Source organism: Anopheles merus, chromosome X (genome assembly GCF_017562075.2).
Source record: "Anopheles merus strain MAF chromosome X, AmerM5.1, whole genome shotgun sequence".
Classification (NCBI taxonomy): domain Eukaryota; kingdom Metazoa; phylum Arthropoda; class Insecta; order Diptera; family Culicidae; genus Anopheles; species Anopheles merus.
In genome coordinates, this window is record NC_054081.1 from 9561324 (window position 1) to 9584646 (window position 23323).

The window sequence follows — 23323 nt, forward strand, 5'->3', positions numbered from 1 at the left end:
CAATAAATTGTGTAGTTACACGGTGTAATGACGAAGTCTTCCCTGAAAGTGAATTACACCGCAACTGCAAGTCGGCAAAAAGGCACTCGCCAACCTTCGAACAGGATTGTGTGCCGATCTGTCTAAATCGGTTAGCGTCTGTGGTACAAGGGCCGAACAAATGCGGGCGACCCCAAAATTAGCATTCCAATAGGTACGCCACACACAAACACACCGTAAATCTGTATCGTAAACGGTGGTGTGATCGGGCTAAATTGTAGCGACCAAGAAAATAATTAAAGAAAAAAAACATCACATCCATCCGAACGGACCACCAACACACACACACACGATAGTAACCTCGTTTCGCTTTCTCTCCACCGTCCGCCAACGGCTCGGCGGCCCGGTCGCGCGGTCGGCCGCCACTGTACCAAAATGAGCAGTTAATTAAAGTTTTAATTGATACTTTGCATATTTTTACGAGCTGCTAATATACGGAGGAGTGCACGCTGTTGTGCGCCCATCCCTTCTCTCTCTCTCTCTCTCTCACTCTCCCTGATTGCCTGTGTGTTGGCGAACGACGGATCTGCCACTATAAAGTGGCTGGCGTTTGTTTTCACCACGTTGGCTCTCTCTCTCTCTCTCGCTCTTTCTCGATCTCCCGCAAAACAAAAAATGCCATAAAATGCCTCCCTCCCTCCCGCTCGAGCGCTTGGGCAATAAAAACGGAATCACACTTCACAACGGGCGCGCATTAGGTGTTGAGTGCATTTTATTGCATTTGCATCCAATCCGGTCCAATCCGGGGAAGGGAAGGTGCGACACGACGGGCTGCGCCCGGCGGGATGGGGCGGAAAAGTATCAAAACCCATTAACGTCACGTAACGGGGTCGAGCGGGGCGGCGTGTGAGAAAGAGCGATGACGGCGGTGTCGCACGGAAAGTGGTTTAGTGACTGCTTAATGTGTAATCATTTGAGATTTTACGATCCTAGCCCCCCACCCCCCCCTCGGGGCTCGTCGTCGATGATTTGTCGGGGTCGTGACGGATCAGCTTCGCCTCGCGCGATTGCAGTTCAGCTTCCAGCTTACGTACATGTAATAGATTTGCTCCCGTTTTATTTTTTTAACGCCGGCCACCTTTGCTCTTGCTTTAATTTGTAAACTGTCAGCGCGCTCGAGGAGCAGGTTTGCGTGTTAGTTGAAAAGTAGATTACAGCGCAGCCTATCTAAAGCCCGCTACACACTTTTACATTCCCACTGAAACGGCTTAAATCATCGCTCTTCATACTGGCTTTAGAATCGACGAGCGTTCGCATTAACGTTTAAGTGCCATCCTCTCCCTTGGCGAGTGGCTTTACCGACGCCGAACAACTCGAGCACTTCCCTGTTTAGACAAGGGCCAAACATAAACAACACGTCACGGGCGTCAGAACGGGCATTCCCCCGTGCTCGTTCCTTGTGCTCCCTCCCTCCTTTGCCAAGCGTAAACATATCGCTATCGGCTACCGTCGACGGCCTCTACCGGCCGCTCTCTGCCCGACGTGGCAGAACGTGCTCGAAACCGAGGGCTAAAAAAGAGATTATGGAAATCGTTTTTTCTTGTTTAGTTTTCAAACATTCTCCATCGATGAAGGATTTAGGTATTGCTGCAAAACTTCCAACCAAAAGCTTTCCTTCTCGGTCAAAACGATGTGCTGATTCACTGCCCACTGCTCCTCTTTGTCCCTGATGGTCCGAGGAAGGGCAAAAGAGCAAGGGCCATCAAATTGATTGCTCCAACGAAACAAAACCATCTCCTACAGTGCACTGTGAGATCGCGTACAACAACAAAAAAAAACACACACACGTGGTCCTCCTCCTTGGGGGACGTCGGCGCCCATTCGTCGCTTAACCTCGGTGCGCCGCATTATGCGCCGACCCGACCCGGGTCGGTTCGATTTTGCGTGATGCGTGATTAGCATGTCAAAACACACCCCTTAGGAGCAGGAGAGCTGAAGCTGCCTGCGCCTAACAAAGTTGCGCGGAATGTCGGCAGATGGCGTGGGCAGACCCGGCCCAGGTTTATCTCTTTCGCATGTAAATAGTTCAATAATGTGTTCGCCCGTTGCACTATGCATACTCACAGCGGTCGTGCGTTGCAGCTGACTTACCTGGAATGAAACAGAAAGGGAGAAAACAAAAGCGAAATTACTATCGTGCACCAAACTAGATTTCTTAAACAAAGAATTATTATTATTATTTATTTTTTTTAAGAACTCCAATTGGAATATCGAGATGGACGAAAAATCTCTATAAACCCATTAGACTATTCCTGTTCATGGGCATCAGCCGGTCTCGTAGTACAGTCGTCAACTCGTACGACTTAACAACATGCCCGTCATGGGTTCAAGCCCCAAATGGACCAAATGCCGCCATACGTAGGACTGACTATCCTGCTATGGGGGGATCAATAAGTCACTGAAAGCCAAACCCACAAGTAGTGTGGTACAGGCAGGCCTTGACCGGCAACGGTTGTTGAGCCAAAAGAAGAAGAAAGTTCATGGGCATCATTAGTAAAAGGTGAACGATTGATACGACTGGATAACACACAGATCAGAATGATAAATTAAACTATAAATCAATATTACACCGTTTTCGAACCCAACTAAACAATGTTAAGACGCGTTCGAACATTTGCTTTTCCCTATACAGGGTTTTCATAATCAGATTCGAACGTGCACATCATTATTCACTATCTTAACGATGATTTTCAACATCTGTCATACTTTGTATTTGCATCACAACAAAGTTTCCGTTCTTACAGATAATTTTCAACACATCACAGAGAACTGTCAAACTCAACCCCGGCTTGAGACGTGTTGAAATTCATATGAAAGGACTGATACAGGGTTTTCCAAGTCACTTTCGAATGTAAACGTTATTATTCACCGCGTGCAAGATGTTAATCCACATTAATCGGATATTTCATTTCTATCATCATAATATTTATTTTCTTCAGCATGATTTTCAACACATCTCACGCTGGATTGAGTTTGACAGTTATTTGAAGATGTGTTGAAAATCATGTGTAAAAATTAAATTTTCATTAGAAAGCAAATGCGCTACTTGAAAGCTGTTGAAAAACATCTTGAAGGTGGTGAAAAAATATATGTACATTCCAAAGTGACTTGGAAAACCATGTAAATTGGGTTTTAAAATACAACATTGTGGTTGACTATTACATTAAACAGAGTTTTCCAAGTCAGTTTCGAATGTAAACATTGTTATTCGCCACATGCAAAATGTTGTTCCACATCCAGCATTTCCATCAAAATAATTTTTAATTTCTACAGCATGATTTTCAACACGACTCAAGTTGGATTGAGTTTGAAAGTTCTTTGTTAAGTGTAGAAACTGAACTTTCATTTTGAAGCAAACACCCCATTTGACAGCTGTTTAAAAACATCTAGGATGCGGTGGATGACAATGTTTACATTCGAAACTGACTTGGAAAACCCTGTACGCATACAAAATCAATTAAAATGACGCTCCAAACAATTTCATTGCAACAAAATGAACATCAAAGAAACGATCCCGGGTAATATAAACGTATGTTGATACATGTTTATTAGCTTAACATTGTTTATTTGAGCTCGAAAACGGTGAACAAATAAGCTCTACTGAGGCATAAATAAAATAGACAAACCAATCAAAATCATATCAATTGCATAGTCGGTTGATCCGGAAAGTATTGATAATTAAAATTCCTGAACAACGAACCTTTCGACGACTTCAGACTTTTTGTGTGCAGTAGGACCGGTCAAACAAAATTACTTGTTTCATTCCCTTTAGCTACCAAACGAATCAACTCATTTCCTTTGCTTCGGGAATCAATGCAAGAGATCAATCACACCCAATCCCAATCCAAAGTCTTAACACGGTCTTTATGAGCAGTCTTTAGTCCAACTGCGAATAAAGTGCTTAAAAGTTCCTCCCATGCAATGGTAGATGAACCAATTGACTTTAAAACACCATTACAAAAAATGAAATAAAACTGCTACAAAACCTGATACCACCATTTCCTGATCACGTAACGCGCATGTGCTCATCCCGCGCTCAACACGCGCTGGCAGAGCAGCAGCAGCACAGCAACGTGCGGCGGAAGTCTCACATCCGGAGCTTCCCGGACACTGGCCAGCCCAGTGCTGGGCGGAAAACTTTAAGCGATAAGTTGGCCGCTCTCGGTGCGATGCAGTTTGAAGGGAGCTGTTGCTTGACAGAACTTTTAGAGTTGTTTTTACATTCCTTTTTTGTGTGTTGTAATAAAACTCCTCAATTCCAGAGCAAGAGAGAGACGTAGAGGACCCCAAGCGGGGCAATTGAGCAGCAAGTGGGGAGCAAAAACGTTGTTCGTGAAATGGTACTTACTTCCCTCTTTTCCCTCTCTTCCCATGGCATGGTCTGCCCCGCGTGTGTGTGTGTGTGTGTGTAGCGCAGATTTGTTAATTATGGGAACCGCTTGGCAAGTGGGTAATACCGAACGTGGTAACACTTCACACCTTCCAAAAGGTTCGCAGCAGCGCGGCGCGGGGACGGCAGCAGCAACTCCCCCGAAGGGAAGTTCGTGCTTGTTTTTCACGCTTAACACCTTTCGTGGTGGATTGTGAAAATTAGACCATTCTAGGCACGGCACGAAACGCGCCACAACAAGGGAACGGGGGCCGGGAGACATAAACATACTGCGCGCTGCACCAGGAAGTGGTTATAAATAATTACACGGCTGAGGAGGGTGGAAGAGGTAAGAGAAGGGTTGGTTCACTGGGTGGAGGAGGGAGGGCGATTTTACAAAACACAATTACACAAACACACACACACACGCACAAGCACACACCCTGTGTTGCGGTCGCCACCTAAAACCTATTATTTATCAAAATTTGTAAACTTCCAACCCAATAATGGACCGTGCAGGGGAGGGGAACACGAGTAACACCTGTTTCTCACCTGTGCCCGTAACACACCACCAGCAGGAAGGGAAGGAAGGCAAATAGGAGGAGAAGGAGGGTCAAGAATGTCCACTTAACGGTGTGCAAATGAGTTGTGAAAATATAAAAAAAAAAAAAACTAAACCACAAAAATATGGCACACCAAGCGAGAAACCCCTCTCCCGCTCCCTAGCCAGAGTGATTATCATGCTGGTAATAATTTTGACACGCCCAGGAACGGGACGGCCCCACCGCAGCCCTCGGCCCCGAAACCTTCATGCGCGATCACGCGCGCCCACGGGGGTACGACTGGCGGCTGCTGCCGCTTAATTAAAACCCGACGCCGGAAGCCTCCCGCATCCTTACCTTATCATCGTCTCCTTCGCTATCACAGATATACCCTTTGCCGGAGCTGCAGCGACTGCTCGCGTCGCTGAGCCGGTCTCGCGAACTGTCCGGATCCCGCTGGGCCACCGAGGACGTCGTCAGTCGCTCCGAGGCGCGCCCACTATCGTCGGACGTGCCCGGATCGATGATCGAAGATAGGGAAAGATTCTGTGGAGAAAAAGAGAGAGAGAGAAATCGAGTGAAAAGGCGAAATTTTATTTTGGGGAAAAGAGGGGCAAAGTGGACCTTGTTAAGCAATTTAATGAATTTTTATTTGAATTTACAATGAAATACATTTTTCTTACAATATCAATCAGTGGGGCCCTTTCCGTTTTAAGTACATAGGCTGAAATTTCTGCCTGTCAGCTGTTTGCATTGTATAGCAGTTTTCGAGCAGCTATCTAAGTGGGTATAACATACAGGTGGGCTTATCACAAGATGTATGAATTTAGAAGGCTGATTTTTGGGTAATCGTTAAGCCTCAAGAAAGCATGCTTGAACAAAAATTTTCACCCGTTCTGTCAAAAAGTGTCGTTCAAATAATAAAAAAACATACTATGAGAGCACCTGGCTACATACACTTTATCTCTATATGTCATTACCTGATAACTTTAATGCACCTTGGATTAAATGTAAACACCACCTTGTTTAGCTATTTTTTCGAGCAGGTACTCGAATCTAATTCTAGCTTTGAGGCTAGAATAATCTATACTGAAAATTGCAGGCTAATTTTGCGAGTGGTTTTGTATGGAGTGTTGACAAGATATCAGCCTCCAACTGTCAAACTCCATATAAAAAAGCTGGCTAGAATCGTGCAGGGCCCCATTATTAGTATCAATTAAAACTGCTACAAAACCTTAATATAACGCAAACGTACGAAAAAACTGTAAAATATAAAGTTTTTTGCGTATACAGCATATGGGCATATGTAAACAAATCCTTGAAACGTCAAAACACTGGTGCTATATGTTATTCTTTTTTCGGCACAACATCCGCTGTCGGTCAAGGCCTGCCTGTACCACTAGTGGACTTCCCAATTGACATTTTCGAGCACGATTAATCAGAAATTCGAGCGAAATTCCCTTAAACTAAAGCCTTAAACTTCCCTTAAACTGCACCAGTTTAAGGGAATTCAGAAAAAGTTCTTTAAAACCAACTGTGATGCGGCTTTTTCGTTACCTTCTTCTAGATTCGCTCGGAAATGATGTTTCCTATCGTTATAGTTGGTCATGTACCCATTTTATATAAAAATAATACCCATTTTTTATCCAATAACTTCACACAAAATTAGCTTTTGTTTTTCATTAAACAACTGTAGCTATGAATGAAAAATGAGCTCGACGGCATCGTCCACCAATAGAGGAACGTCTAATTTACGAACACACCAAATCTCGTCGCTTTGAACACGCTTGATCACACACAAATCTACAATTTCAAGCGTATCGAGTACAAATCGAGCAGATAAGGGAAAACAATTTCGAGCAAATGTTACTTAGGTTGGCTTCCAGTGACTTATCGATTACCCATAACAGGAGAGTGGGGCTGTTTCGTGGTACAGTCCTCAACTTGTACGACTCAATAACATGCCCGTCATGGGTTCAAACCTAGAATGGACCGTCCCCGTAGCAAGAATATCTGGCTGAATGGTAATGAATGAAGCCTGTAAAGGCCGGCATGTCTGAGTAGGACGTTATGCCAAATAGTAGTAGTAGTAGTAGAAGAAGAAAAAAAGAAGAAGAAAAGGAAAAAGAAGAAAAGGAAAAAGAAAAGAAGAAGAAGAAGAAGAAGAATAAGAAGAAGAAGAAGAAGAAGAAGAAGAAGACGAAGAAGAAGAGGCAGAAGAGTTAGGACGATTCACATATACGACAATTTTGAATTGGACAGATAAAAGCTGTCATTTAGAAGAAATGTTACCCAAACTCAAATACTCGTGTAAACATTTTTTTAGTTTAAATACTTCTTCTTCTTTGGCACAACAACCGTTGTCGGTCAAGGCCTGCCTGTACCCACTAGTGAAGTGAGCTTGGCTTTCAGTGACTTATTGTTACCATAGCAGGATAGTCAGTCCTACGTATGGGGGCACGGTCTATTCGGGGCTTGAACCCATGATGGGCATGTTGTTAAGTCGTAAGTTTAAATACACGATACCAGATTTCGATAGATTTCGACTCTGCAACTAGGGATATAAACTATACATAGACAGATGTTCTCTATTAGCACCTTGGCGTTAGCGTTAGGGTGCGTTAGCACCCTTTTTTCGGCCCCAAATCTCGGGAAGGGGGAACCTGTATTTATAAAACGACGCATTCAATTGTCCCGCTTGCTCCAGACAAATTGTTTAGAAATTCCATATCTTAACAACGTTATTATGTAGAACTTTAAAGGTATCCCTGCGACATTGATTCCCTGTTATATTGTTTAATAACGGGTTATACAAATTACAACCCTCCAATGAAAACATGTCGAGTCTTGGAATGCATCCTTTATCCTATCCTGTGGGTTTATCCTACCCAGTAAAAAAATGCTTACATAAAGCGTGCCCATTGTGCCCCACATTCCCTTACATCACCAAAAACCGATCCGATCCGGTGCCAGTACACCAGTCCGGGGTGCTTCTTGTTGCTCTTGTTGGTGGGATCGAAAAGTCAGGACCGGGTTGTAATAGCAACAACAACAACAACCTCCGCTAGTCATTTTAATAGCATCGCCGGCTCGCTTTCAATACCGAAAACAATTAATTAGCCCGGCCCAGTCATGCGAACCATCAACAATCTGTCAAACTGGTTCCCCGCCGTTCACCTCCCGTCGGACGCAGGCCCCCAGTCACGCCACTCTTCCGGGAGTGAGCAATCAGTGCATCCCGGCTCTGTGAGCGCGCTGTAAACCGTTCTGCGCTAATCGGGCCGCCACTATTAGCGGGTAATCTCTAACCGTCGGAGCATCAGCACCAACCGCACACCTCGCTCTTTTCCGGTGGCCTCACACCACCGTGCGCTATCGCTCAAACAACCCACCAGCATCATCACCCAAGCGCTTACTGCGAAGCGCAATGGGTGACGGTCCTCGGCGGAGGTTACACGTTTCAATAATCGGTATTTGCGGGTGTGCTCTAAGGCAAAGCGGGTCAGAAAACGCGCGGGTGTGACTTGGCCTGCGGCGGCACCGGTTATGCACGCAGCGGACGCAAGGGAACACGCAAGGATGGAGTGAGGCGGGGTCGGCCTGAAAAAAAAAGATGCACACATGCGCGGCCAACAACCCAATCGATGCGGCACGTACCAAAGACACTAAGCGAGAGAGAGAGAGAGAGAGAGAGAGAGAGAGAGAGAGAGAGAGAGAGAAACCGAGAGCAATCAGTGGATTGAGGGGGAGAAGAAGGGAGTGGGAGGACAGGACGGTAATAGTTTACTTTACAACAAACTAAACATCAGCGAGCCGCTTGCAAACGGAATAAACAACGGTCAGCGGGGCCCTTTTGCTGTGTGCCAAGGGGGCTCTTGGGAATTTGTTGCAGTTGACACGCGATTGTTTATAAACATTTAAACGGAATGGGGCGGAATGTGTCACACTTTGCGTTTCTCTTTTGTTGGTTTGTGTTCGCCCAGTTAGTGCTGGGGAGGAATGTAAAATGGCACACGGCATGCACATAGGGACGGTCGTACGTGACCCTTTTCCCGCGGCGGACTTGGTGCGTGGAGTGTTTTGGAGTTAATTCCTAATGAATTCTTTCATGTTGGATGTTGGGAAACTTCCAATAGGCAAAATATTGAAACATTGTTTCGGAACATAACCAGAAGTACATTTTGAACATTGTCAATATTCTTCAAAATCTGTCTAGAAGCAATATCTTCACTTTACTTTACTCAGAACATCTGCTAGAGATGATAGCATCCAGGGAGAGGTAAGGTCTGAGGAATCCTGGAGAGTGCCGTACTAGCGCCCACACTGACGTTGAAGATATTCTTTAGAAATTTAGGTTCGGCGGAAAATCTGGGATCTAGCATTGTCTAGCAGCTATAAGTACGTTGGATGCTATAGAGATTCTGAGAAATATGGAGTCTAACGGGAGTCTAAGACACTGAGGATATTCGTCAGAATACGACAACAAAAGTTCTTCTGATGGAAGCAGTGAAGATACAATATTCTTCAGAATGCGGCTAGAGGTGGAAGATATTCTTCAGAAATCAAAATCTCTTCCCCATCCACGCAGAAATGCTGACTTCCCAATAGATCACACTCTTTGAGGGGATGATTTTAGGAACTGTGAACGCCTTTGAACTACAGAGTTCAGAATTTGCCTAGAATTTCTGTCAAACATATGTTAATGATGCTACTGGATGTATACTTCAGAACTTTACCAGCAGCAACACTACACATATTCTTCAGACTCTGAGTCCTGCCCAGAGACGATACTCGCTCAAAAACATCATTAAAACTGGAAGCTGGTGTTACCCTGGCGATAACACTTGCAAACAACCGTTCCTGGAAGCGGAAGCTGGCCAGCTGCAGGCTGCTGTATTGTTCGACGAGTGTTCCTCGAACTGCATTTACTGGTTGCAAAAATTAGTCTTAATATCCAAAGTGCGGCGCATAATGATTGCATCAGCAAAAGTTATCGCACCCTGACGAAACACTCACCTCTCCTTCGCCCATTGAAAGCTCTCCGCTTCGGGGAAGATAGTTTCCCCCCTCTTGAACGACCGCGGCTCGTTCCGGTAAAGTTATTAGTCGCCTCTTCGCGGCAGTACCCGCCCTTTCAGGCGGAGGGTGTACCCATTTCGCGCAGAAGAAAACAACAGGCGTACCGTTTCCGTTTCCCCGCGCGGAACGCAAAAAACGGCAAAAACAAGCGGCTTTTCGCTGAAAATCTCGAGCCACTGGGTCGGGAGAGTCTGTTGTGCACCCAGAGGCGCGACCCAGTATTGGAGCATTGGAGCAATACAAACACCAGTGAACCATCCAGCCAGGCACAAAGCTGCTTCGAACGGTCCACCGACCGGGGCAGCCGACGAGATGTTCCACCGCACTGGAAAGCAAGGTCCAGAGTAAAATAAACGAAACCAAACCCCAATGGCCCCGGGGGGCTGGCAGTGTTGCGGAAGTGGGAGGGGGGGGGGGGGGAGAGGGGAGGGGAGTACAGCATCCGCACAGTAGTTTTCGCCTCGTGGCCAATAAACAAACACCGCACAGATCATTTCCAACAGCGGCACGGTCAGCACATTGCACGCTGGACGGCTTCTGGAGCAGGCGCGGAAGAACATTCCGATAAGAGTGTGGATTGAAGAGTCGTCCAGTGTGCTCGAAAACATGGGAGATGGGCGTTGGGGCACCAGCCAATGGACAAAGTAACCCGCTCGCACATACACTTCGCCAACGTGGGCGAATATTTTCGCGCGAGCGCTTCCATATTCCCACCATTCGCCGAACCGCCCCGGGCCAGAACTCAATTGTCCCGCGGCGAAGATTATTGTTTTATTTTAACGATCCGCCCCGCGAGAGCGAGCGGTGCCCGCTCGTTTGTTTACCGAACTGTTATAAACATCCATAAAATATTATTGCCCTGGCTGTTACGGGTGGCGCGCGAACGTAAACACAGCACCGCCGCCCGACGGGCCCGTCGATGAGCAACATTGACAGCTTGACAGCCACGTTTGCACGTATCGGGGGATGGGTGGGGTAAGCTACTCTCGGCGATGGTAGATTATTTTCCATGCCCCCTTGACCCCCTGACCCCTCAGCAGACCACGGAGAGCTAAATATACCGAGGAGCCGGCTTTACAACTCCGATTTGAAACAAACCATCTGATACAACCCCCTCTTACATGTGTAGTTGGGGCGTCCAGATCCAGGTCATTAGAGCTGGATCTGTTCATTGGGAAATAACTAAGTAGTATGTCACAAGGTGGCCAGCAGTTTGGGATCTCCAACGTCTGCCATCTTCAGGTAGTATCTTGAGACTACAACTACAATCGCTTGGTATCAGTGATACCTAATCCATAATCAGTGACACCCTTAAAGTCGTTTTAGGCCGTCCACAAGGATAGAGGAGGCGTGGTAGACTCAAACTGAGGTGGCAAGATGACGTGGAGATGTCATCCATTAAGGCCGGGATAACGTACTGCCAGACGTTAGGCGTTAGTCCGTGCGCGGTTTCGGACACGCCTGAAGCAGGCCAAGACCGCAAAGCGGTTGTAGCGCCGGATAACTGAGTGATACCTAACGTTAGCTATGATTACTAGATCATTGCTTCAAGAACAAGGATAAAAAGGAGAGTTTGAAGTCTTTGAATCTACCTCATACAATTCTCATCCTTGTCTATTGTTTTGTGCATTTCGTTTGCTTCTAAATCTTCTAGACCTAAGGAAGTCTCTTGGAACCTCTACTAGACCCTAGGACTTCATGTTTGTCTAATTACATTCTGACTCACGAGTCTAAGTGCACTCCCCAATGCTTTGCTATTGGGTCGTGGCCTCTCTTTGCTGCCACTCACACCCAAATCGAGATAGAGTCGTATACTTACATGTACCGCTGATAAATGATGGTTATGTTGATGGTGCTGTTGATGGTGGGGATGATGTTGAAGATGAGGCGACTGCTGTTGCTGCTGTTGATGATGAAGATGGTGACTTTGCTGCTGCTGCTGTTGCTGCTGCTGCTGCTGGTGATGATGATGCGGATGATGTAGTTGATGGTGGTTTGGATGATGCGTATTGGCGGTACTGTTGCTGTTCGGCGTGCCACTAGTATTGCTGGCGGCACTGCTGCCACTGCTGCCCCTGCTACCACTGATACCGTTCGTGCCGGTCGGACCGGGCGCACCGTTCGCCGTCACTGTCGTTGCCGCTGCCGCCGCCGCACTGCCGTTCACGTTCCGGCGCGGCGGCCCATTCGCAATGATGGCGGCAATGGTGAGATTATTTAGAGAACAGAGGTTACTGCTGCTGCTGCTGCCGCCACTGCTGCTGCTATGGTTCTTACTGCTACTGTTCATATTGATGCTACTACCACTAGCCGGTACACTATTGCTGCTGCCACTGTTTCGATTGCTGCTGTTGCTGTTGGCAGCCCGAACGCTGCTGCTGCTGCTGTTGCTACCGTTACCGCTACTACTGCTGTTGCTACTACTGTTACTACTGCTACTGCTACTCCGATTGTTGGCGCTACCGGCCACACTGTTCGGCCCGTTGCCGGCGCTTACCGGGCCGGGATCACCGTTGACACCGTTCGGGGCGCCACTGTTACTATTGGCGGCGTTGCCGACTGCTCCATCACCACCAGCACCACCACCACCGGGCAGTGCCGTCGCCGCTGTCGGTCCGCTAACGCTCCCATTGCTCACCACATGATGGTTGTGATGCGCATGGTGGTGAACCGACGCGAACGGTTGCTGCTGCTGCTGCTGCTGCGGCGAATGCTGCTGCTGCTGGTTGTGATTCCGGCTGCTGTGGTTGTGGTGAGGATGCAGGTGGTTGTGGTTGTGCAGCCCGTGGCTGTTGTGGTGCCCGTGGCTGTTGTGAAGGTGATTGTGATGATTGGTCCCACCGGGCGCACCACCGTTGGCCGCGATCAGTGCCATATCACTGCCGGAGCCGCGGGCACCTGTCGCCGATGCTACCGCCGGTACGCTGCCGCTGCCACCACCGGCCGGACCGGTGCCGTGGTGCGTCAGCCCTTCGCCGTTCGGTGTGCGCTCGTTCACGCTGCCCGGTGGTCCCACCACACCGTGATGCTGCTGCTGCTGCTGCTGCTGCAGATGGTGCAGCTGATGGTGGGTGTTGTTGACCGGCGACCAGTCGCCGCCATTGACGTTGCTTACTACTGCCGTTGCTGCTCCGGCACCTGCTGCTCCAACGGCTCCTCCTGCTCCACCCGGCCCGGGTGTGCCGGGGGCCGTACCACCACCGGGGCTGGCAGCGTTCGCACCGGCATGGTTCTCACTATTGTTAATGCTGTTGTTGTTCTTGTTCGTCACCAGCGGCACCACGCCGGTGCCGCCGAGCGACTTCTCCGCCAGCTTCGACGGCGTGGTGTCGATTATCTTCGGCGGCTTCTCCTCCGGCACCATCACAGTTGTCAGTTCCACGATCGACGACAGTCGCTTCTCATTGCGCTTGTTGGCGACCTTTATCGCAAACTGGAGGGAAAAGAGAGAAAGACGAAAGAGTGGGATTAGTATATGTGTTGGATGCACTAGAACATCTATCCTGATTAGATCCTTAACTAGATCTCATTCTGGAAAGAATTTGTGACCTTACAACGATTCTTTAGGAACATCTTTTAGTGGATCTGTCTTTGGAAGTACTCTTGATTCCTCCGCAACACCATCTTTTGAAACTATTTTCATATTGGGATCATTGTATTCTCAAAAACCTGAACAACCTGGATATCCGTGAGATTTTAGTAGATGTGTTGTGTGTACGAAAATATCTTATCTGGCAAGGTCCTTAGTCCTAAAAAAGATTCCAATCTGATTCTGGAAGTAAGGTTTAACCTTAAAACGACTCATTAAGGACATCTTTATGAGGATCTATCTTAGGGAGTATTCTCGAATTCTCCGGAACTCCATCTTTTGAATTGTCATATTGGGATCATATTGGGATTCTCGAAAACCTGAGCAACCTGAATATCCGTGAGATTAGTAGATGTGTGCTAAAATATCTAATCTGGCAAAGTCCTTAGTCCTGATAGTGTTGTTATGTAATTCTGAAAGCAAGTTTGATTCATTCAACGATTCATGTAGGACATGTTAGAGAATCTTACTATTCTTGAAGACTAGTACCCTAGATTGTTGGAAGCTATCTTGAATACATCTGAGCCTTGAGGATACTTTTCGTTTGTGATTTTGAAGAGCCCTGATTAACTTTAGTTTTCCTAATCCTTGTTTGTATTCCTCAACAAGCTTGAAGATATCGATTGTTCAATCTTTTAAACAGGCCAGGAGACCATGATATACTGGATCATTGCATTTTGCAAGACCTTCAGGAGTTTGGATCCTGGGAAGTACTTTTGGAGCAACGTATCTCGAGCTCCTGCAGAAGTTCTTCGTATTCCACAACCTTTAGCCTCTCGATAGCCTTGTTGGAGCTTTGCATGTGACCTTACCTCAATATCCTCGTACGTCTTGAACGCCAGTATCGCGAACCCGTCGATGATGTCCTCCTCGAGCACGGGCGACGGTTCCTTCTCCTTGCGCTTCCGCCGGACGGGCGGCCGGTGCGGCTTCTCCCGGCTGACCGGCCCGCTGTCGTCGTCCGCACTGTCGTCCGGATCGCGGTTGCCGGTGCCGTCCGCGGCCGCATCCTTGTCCCGCTCGGCGATCATACGTTGGGCCCGCTCCCGGCGTTTGTTCCGCTGCTTGCACTGCTTCACATGTATCTCCATCGCGTGCTCGTTTCAACCCCGGCGGCACTGCATTCTAGGGCGCTGTCGGCTGTGGTGTCGGGCGCACGGGTGTGGAGGAGAGGGAGCGCACTATTGGCGCACCGTACCACCGCCGTGCCACTGTGGCTGCTCCTGTCGCCAGATGGTGGCGCTGCTGCTGCTGGTGGCCGACGGTGTGTAGAGCGGTGCCGCCAGGCGGCGGCAGTGGCGGCAGCGGTGGCGGCAGCAGTCCAACGACTGCACACACATAGGTAGCCGCGTACGGACACACACACACACACTGGCGGGCGCGCGCGCACACACACAGGCACACTAACGCACACGCGGTTTGCACACTTTAGCACCGTTCAGCGACCGGAACCGGAAAACGAAAGGAAGCACGCGCCACGGAACGCTCCGGGCATGCGGCCGGATGTTGGTATGGGCGGCCCCCGCACCACGAGCCCACACACACACACGCAACAAACAATACACCACTGGCACACACACACGCACGTGTGACCCTTTTTTCTTTAGGGATTCTTTAAGGATTCTTTTTTTTATCTTTTTCACTCCACTTTCACACCGAATGACACACACACGCACTGAAACAATAGATTACAGCACCAGCACCACACCACACACGCCTGTGCTCTCGACCCGCCTCTCTGTGTGTGGGTGGGATGGGTGGTTCGGGTTGGGGTGTCGTCTGGTAGCACCGCCCGCCGTTGTCGTTGCCCGTCTTTCACTGGTGCAGACGCACTTTTTTTTTTCTTTCTAGCACACACCAGCACACACACACACTGGTTTGCGGGCTGCAAAATAGAAGAACAGACACGCGCGCACGCACACACACTCACACAGCCTCACTGCACGTGCACAGAGCGGTGGCGAGGAGCTATGTATTAGGATAGATGCATTTTAGCTAACGAAATTGGATCGAAAATGGCTAGTGACAGCTGTTGGTGTTGTCTGACCGAACGGCGTGTGGCGGTGGGTGGTGAACCGAACCGACACCGCACACACTACAGAGCACAGAGCGCGCACACACACACACAATACCACCACGCGCTAGAGCAGCTTTTACACAGCACACACACTCGCACACGCACACACACAAACAGCCACGAACGCGCGCGCGCGCGCTCGCGCACACACACACACACACACACGCACGCACAGCGAGACGGTTTACACACGCACCAACTGCTGCACGAGGTTGATCGAGGAGCTGACGGTGGCGATGGTAATGAGGATGGTGAGGATGGCGGCAGCGGTGGCGTTGTCCGTTGGTCGGATGTCTGTCGGCAGCATCGTTTTCGCACGCGGTAATCACACACTATTGCACACGTGTCGTTGTTTCGATTGTTTCATTTTGTCCGTTGCTTTTGTTTCTGTTTTGTTTGTTTTTTTTTTCTTTGTTGTTGTTTCACACACACACACACACACACTAACGTCTCTACCTGCCTGGAGGGTGAGTGAGAAAGGTGGATGGTCACTTGGGTGGTCGAAAGGATGGCAACACTGTGCGCCAGAAGAAAGGATAATGCACCAACACACACACACAGACGGGGACACAATGTGGAAGGATTTTTTTTTTGATTTCTTCTTTTTTTGTTCCACACACACACACACACACACACACACAAACGCGTCTACATGCGCATGTACGGCCGGGCTGGTGGGTCGGGGGAAGTGTGGAGGCAAACAAAACAAACAACTGTCCGTAAAACCATTCCGACACACACACACACACACACACACACACAACAAGTTCGAAAAAAGGCCAGTGTCGTGAAACCCTTTTCCTTCTCCCTCCTCAACCCACCACCCACAAAAAAAGGCCCTCACCCCTTCCACCTGCCCCCCCCCCCCCACCGGGGACGTTCCCACCGTTGATTTGGAGATTGCGCAACATACAGACGGCATTGGGGGTGCATGATCGGTACAGCAACAACAACAAAAATCACTCACACACACACACATACAAGCACACACACACACACACACGGTGATAAACACACTTCACAGCGTACGTGCGCTGGCAACATAGTGTTTTTGGGCAGTTTCTGCGTGTTCGGTGTGCCTTGCTTTTTCGTCAACGTTTTGTTTGTTCACATGTGTGTGTCGAGTCCTAATGTGTGTGTGTTTGTGTTTTTGTATTCCTCCGATTACCGCCTTCCTGCAGCAAAACCGACCGCAACGGACTACGGTGCTGCTGCTGCTACTAGTCTCCACTTGCAACGGTGGAAAACTAACCTTGCTTTCAAGACACTCCGCGATCCTCTTTGCGTACAAACACACACACACACATACACGCGGCGGCCTGAATGAGTGAGTGCCTTTTCTATCCCTGTTTGCGTGCGCACGAGCGTGTTGGTATCTATATAGACAACTGGATGTATGTGTGTGTTTGTGCTGCACGTACGTGTGCTGCCCAGTTGTCTATGTGTGTGTGTGTGTGTGTTTGCGCTGCGTACGTGTGCGCTAATACAACAACGCTCTGACAGCGAGAGCGAGAGCGAGAGATACGGTTGAGAAACGGCCGAAACAGAGAGAGAGAGAGAGAGAGAGAGAGAGAGAGAGAGAGACACGTCAATAAATGACACCGAGCGACCATACACACACAAACACACGGTACACGACGCACTGCCGTAAGGTTTTACGGCTGTAAAAAGGACAGGATGTAACAGAAAGTGTGCAAACAGAGTTTTTCCGCATTGGGGAAACAACAAACAAAGCGCACACTGGGCGATAACATTTCTGCCATTACCAAAACCCGATAAAAACCACCGACCAGCGCATGAAAATGCCCTAACACAACCACACGCACACACACAGAGAGAGGCAAGCACCGATCAAAAGGTAGAATAAAAAAAAAAAAGGTGAACACAATTTAAGTTACACAAGGGAAGCAGGAAAGGGCTTTGCAATCAACAACAGCAACAAAAACAACTGTGCAATCGAGAAGTGTGTGCGTTTGCGGTGAGAGTGAGAGCGAAAGAACGAGAACCGAAAAAAGGCGCACACGTTTCGCCGCTTCAACGTGTCACTCATTCGACCCTCGCAACACACACGCTGCGGGTTCACTCACGCGCTCGCTCTTCCCACTATGGCTCTCATTATCTCTTTCTCACTCTGTGCATTGCGTTATGGTCACTCAATCCAATTTTGTTGCTTTCTCGCTCGCTTTTCTTACACCGCCACTTGTCTTGCTCTCACTAGTGCTTGTTGTCGTGAGCAGCTGTCAAACATTTTGCGCTCTCTGTCTCGGTCTCTCTCTCGCTCTATCGTTTGCTTTCGTACTGTCTTTGGAATTATTTTGACAGTTGGGCTTGTTGTAAAACGACGTGTGCGTGTGTGTGTGTATTGGAATAATACACAGCAACGCACAGCATGCCGTTTTGTATGTTACACGTTGTCAGTCAGCGGGCTACAGTGTGTGCGCGCCGTCTTTATGTTTCATTCCTATCGATCTTTCTCCCTTTTTTGTCTCGCTCTCTCTCTCTCTCTATCTCTCACACACACACTATTTCATACACAATCGTGCTCCTTGTCCTTCGCGTGTAACGATGCTTGCGCACTACCCCCCCGAAGCGCAAGGGGTAACTGCTTGGTGCGTGCTGTTGCGCCTGTATTCGTGCGGGCAGCAGTGTGCTCAGGTGTGCAACTGTTCGCGTGTGCACACCAACACCAACACACGAGAGCGCACGCACGCACACACGGGCGGCGGTGGCGGCGGCGTTTGTCTTGTTTTTTTTTTTTGCAAACGCTTCTGCCCACCGGGGGTTGCGCGGCGACTCGAATGATGATGATGCTGCTGCTCGCTCTTGATAGCCGTTACCGAGCGAGCGCTTGCCAATCGATTATTCGATTCGAGCAGCAAAAAAGGATTGGTGGTCCCGTTCGGCACCGCTGGGGACCGCTGCTGGTGTGCGGCGGCGACCGCGTGTGTTGTTTACGTTTGCGGGGTCGTGTTGCTGCTGACACTGTCAACTGCTGCTGCCCATTGTTTGTTGCAGTTGGTAGGGCTGACGTTCATCGTCGACGTCGCCTGCAAAGAGAGGAGATGTTGCCAGAAAGAGCTGTTAGTTTCGTGGAGCTATTAGGAGTGGGAAGCATTCAATGTATAGCATTCATAGCTAGCCAACTACCAACGGGAAGAGGAGCACTGGTATGCGAGACTAGCTCACGGAACTGCCCATCGTACGGGGAAACCCCGGGCTATGAACAGTTTCGGAGCTCTGTCGTCAAGGGTACATTTCTTGGAAGTCGCTACAAAATACAGGCACACAATACAGGAAAACTGGAAAAGGTCGCCATTTCGCAATCGTGCATCGAGCTTTAAACCATTGCTAGGCAACTAGCTGAGCATCTGTATCATTTGACCAGAGAGACCAGATAAGTATTTGTTTCTCAGGAAGTAATTTTGCACAGAAATTGAGCTATTTTTCCAGGATGGTCTGATTGCCTTATGGGCTTAAACCCACCAGCTCCCGGTATGACTTCAATGTCTCCAAAGTAAAGCGAGTCTTATAAGCCCGCGGAGGCAAATCTGTAAAGAGTCTGTATACCTCAGTAAGCTCTTCGCAAAATGCAACAACCAAAGCAGAGCAGAACCATTCCAAGCACGCATCTCCACGCAACCAAAGAAATGGGCCACAAAGAATGCATCTCTCACAGATGTGCGAGAGTCTGAGGTCTCAGAATTGAACTTAATCACCGCCAACAATCATCACTTCATCAGAGGGTACCAGAGATTTTATGACTACTTTGACATTTCCTACCACGCACCAGCAATCATCAGCAGCAATTCATGATTGCCTCAACTGCATCGCTGCTCCACCCCCTTATGCTTGCCTGCCTGAGCTTGCCGCGCGCGTATCGGCAGAAGAAGCAGGGCGAAACAAAAATCTAAAATAAAATGTACATGCACAACCACCACAACAGCAGCGGTGTGGCGGGGGGTTTGGCGAGAGAACCGCGACACGCGCGAAGGATGCGCGAAAAACCCATCACCACCACCACTACCACCACGGACGAATATATTGACCGGTCAATGAACGGCCCGGTCGCCCATGGGAGCCGTGGACTCCACTCACGAAAAGGCACCTCCACGCCTCGGTGGTGTGTGAGAGCGAGAAACCCCAAGCGCGGGCTAGCTGGTGCTTGATGCTCGGATCGGATCGACTGCCGGGGAAGGCACACAGGGCACGCACATAAATGTACAGTGTAGCGACGGCTACATACACAAAGACAGGCCTGCATTGCAAAAGGGTGGCCCAGTGCCCAGTGGTACAGTGTCGTTCGGAAGTCTGTACGTGGAGTATGTGGCTACATAGAACGGGCAGCAACAGAGAGGAAGACACAGAACACACACACACACACAGACAGACAGCGACAGGCAAGGCCGAGAAAACTCCCTGTAGCCCACCCCAACATCTAGCAGCAGATCGGCCTCCAAAAACGGTGATCTCCATTCCCGACTGGTTCTAGCCAGGGCGAACCTCCTGCAGAGATTCGATCCGATCCTAAACGAACACCGTCTGGCCGTCCCCTTTTCACTGCTGGACTGTTTCATTCGCACTCCCGCTCAGGCGCGGCATGCCTTCCCCTCCACGGGCGTCCACGGCCCTTGCATTGCGAGCGATCATCATTCCTTCGCTTCTCGCATGAACTGTCCCCTGCGGGGAGAAAATCGCCCATCGTCCACTGCACCGTTGGCACCTCCAACCCTTATAAAACGTTGGGACTCGGCCTGCATCAACCCAGGGGGGCTCTCTCTCTTGAGATGGTGATGATGATGATGATGCGGTCGGTTGATCTCATTCCGCTTGGGTTGACAAGGTTACGGAGTGCGCGCTCGCGTTCCTTCTTCTCTCCCGTGTTGTCTTGCACTCTGCCAAACTCCCAAGCGGTGGTTCTGTTGTTTTTATAACGATCTGGAGCAGCTATTACAACAACTAAAGGCAAGAAAAACACACCAATAGAGATCATCATCACCGAGCAAACGCCATCAACCATCAAGCGCCATATTATCGCCCTTAATCGGCGAGCTCATCCAGCAGCTACATTCTTGTGTGGTACCTGTGCCGATCAAGCACGCGGAGGAGCTTGCCTACCTCTTGCCTTGGAGTATCTGTCTGTGTCTACGTGTGTGTGTGGTATAGCTCATTCCTTAATTATTTTCGTCTCCACTTCGCGACGGCTTCGGTTGAGAGCTACGGACAAGAAGTACAGCGAACCATTCTATCCTTCCGCTTTGATTTCATTCGTTTTTGTGCCCTCCCTCCATGGCCCACACCATTTTGTGCACCTCTCGCACTGTCTCTCTTTCTCTCTCTTTCCATCTCTTTGTTCCTGCGTTAGAATTCTGCGACGCGAAACGTTGGCTAGTTTGCGTGTATCTTCAGCATAAATATTCCAGGCCCGGGTTAACTGACGACGGAATTGGAATGTGCTTGTTGAAGATCTGTCGAGTCGGCGTTTCGTGTCTGCCTTTGGTCTTACCGTTCCGTCGCACGCTGGACCAAGCGGCCGGCAGAGTTCGCTGTCAGGTGAGCGACTAACCAGTAACTTCTAGCAGTGTCCAACACATTCACACACACGCACACCAAGGTGTCTGCGACATGACTGGAAGATTCACACAGCGTACAGAAATAAAATCACGGCATCTGACGACCACCCAGTCGCTGCAGCGTGAAGCTCGGAGCCGTTGAATGCAGCACTGCACGGCGACATGGCCGATGCTGGTAGCGCGTAAAAGCAGCAACAACAAAAAAAAAATCTGGCCACCACAGTAGCAACAACGCAAGGGCAGGGGCAGCACAGCAAGCAAAAACCGCCCGTGGGATATGGGGGCCCGAGCGAAGTCGGTGGGATGTGTGCGTGTGTACGCGCGCGCGCGCCTGCGTGTCGCTTAGCCAAAACTCTTTTCCCAAACCCAACATACCGACAGACACGGGCACACACACGCGCGCGCACACAGCGTGGTAGTGGATTCCAGGAAAGGTAGGCAGGAACCGAAAGAGCGCTTGGGAATGATAATTTTCATTTGCATACACAACATCGGCCGTTAGAGCGAATTCGTTTGCTGGCTGGCTGCTGCTGCTCGCTCTCTTCAGAATTGCCCGCTTTGCCGTCCGAAATGCCTTGCTTGCTTTGTGTACAGCGTTGCAGGAGAGGGAGAAGGTGTTGCCGATGACGTTTTTACCGGCAAACGACCACCGGAACGGTATGGTAGCCCAAAACGCACGGCTATTTTAGCACATGGTTTGGCTCAGAGGCCAGATTGATGTCAGCCGACGAGGTGCCTTCCAGCTACAGCAACAGCAGCATCGTCATAATCGATTCGATATCAGCGCGTACGTTGTTCGGAGATGTATCTTATCGTACCAAGTGTGTGAGTGTGCTGGAATGTGACAGCTGTATAGCTGTTTCTGGATGGCGATAAAACGAACAGTGCCACTACAGATGATGCACGTCCATGTCGCGAAGGTCGCCTTTACCCATTGTGACGCTACGGTATTGGGGAATTCAGAGATCTGCTCAGCCTGTAGCAGCAGAAAATCGCACTACTAGCTCTGCTACTACAACTCTTTCGCTAAACCATCTTGATAGCTTAGCGCAAAGATCGCGATGGAAATAGATACGAGGCAATGTACAGTCGTAGCCACTAAATGTGGACTCTGAGGCACCGATTAATTGTTGCTCCAAAGGCATCAATATTTGGCTTTAAGCATTGCCTTTAAGAAATCATGATTGATTCCTAAGGTACTTGAGCAGATTTATTGCAATTGTCATATTACATTACAATTGCACTAAAAATCCCTTTACTTTATTTCCCTTTTATCACAAAAAAACCCTAATAAAATTAAATATATTTCTAGGAGATTGTTTGAACCTGTATACCAACCCTTTTTGACTGCATTGAAACTTTACGACTCGTTCAAATTCTATTCTTAAGTATGGACACAATTCAGCAATTGAGTTATGTTTTGTATACAAAGCGATTGACTTAAAGTAAAGAATCGAAGTCTTAGAGACAAAAAGTGGGTCACTCATCATCAAACATCGGTGCCTTAAAGACAAAACGAAATAAGTTAGACGCAAAATTGAGCGGTAAAGACCGTAGTTAGGAACCTTCGCTTCTACGTCATCCGGAGCCGGTCCAAACCGAAGCACCGTGCCGTACAAATCAATACCTCCACCCGCACCGTCTGCAATCCCGGGTTTTCAGGTTCTGCCCGTAGCTAAGAGCCCCCGAGTCGCTAAACCGGCAACTATAAACGGTTTTAAAATCAGACAACAAACCAACCGAAAACGGTGAAAAAAAAACACACACACACTCACACAGTGATTGTGAAGTGATTGTAAATAACAACAGCAGGGATTGGAGGAGATGGAGAGGGCGGTTTTCGTTGACAGCGGGATAAGCAACGCAGCTCACTCGCTACGTGCCAGACGGCCCACATCTACCGGTGGCGGGGATGGTGGATAGCTTCGTCTTCGACCAGAGCCGAGAATTCGAACACGGACGGCTCGATAAACGCGGCGGCGTACGAGAAGACAAGAAGCGTGCAACGTCAACCTTCTCTCTCTCTCTCTCTCTCTCTCTCTCTCTCTCTCTCTCTCT

General features: G+C 48.9%; 1 protein-coding gene across 5 annotated transcripts in view; it reads right to left on the reverse strand.

Moving 5' to 3' along the window:
• LOC121598297 (mucin-19) overlaps positions 1 to 23323 on the reverse strand; it is a 96589-nt gene that overhangs the window by 69919 nt on the left and 3347 nt on the right. For 2 of the 5 annotated variants that reach the window (XM_041925326.1, XM_041925241.1), the window contains exons 1-3: positions 14431 to 16465; positions 11849 to 13462; positions 5308 to 5496 (exon numbers count right to left, since the gene is read on the reverse strand). In XM_041925326.1, the coding sequence (XP_041781260.1) occupies positions 5308 to 5496; positions 11849 to 13462; positions 14431 to 14709 (2082 nt within the window). In that variant the 5' untranslated portion in view covers positions 14710 to 16465. Of the gene's footprint in view, positions 1 to 5307; positions 5497 to 11848; positions 13463 to 14430; positions 16467 to 23323 lie in introns of those variants that run through there. The other 3 variants (XM_041924968.1, XM_041925054.1, XM_041925147.1) reach the window with 3 other exon arrangements.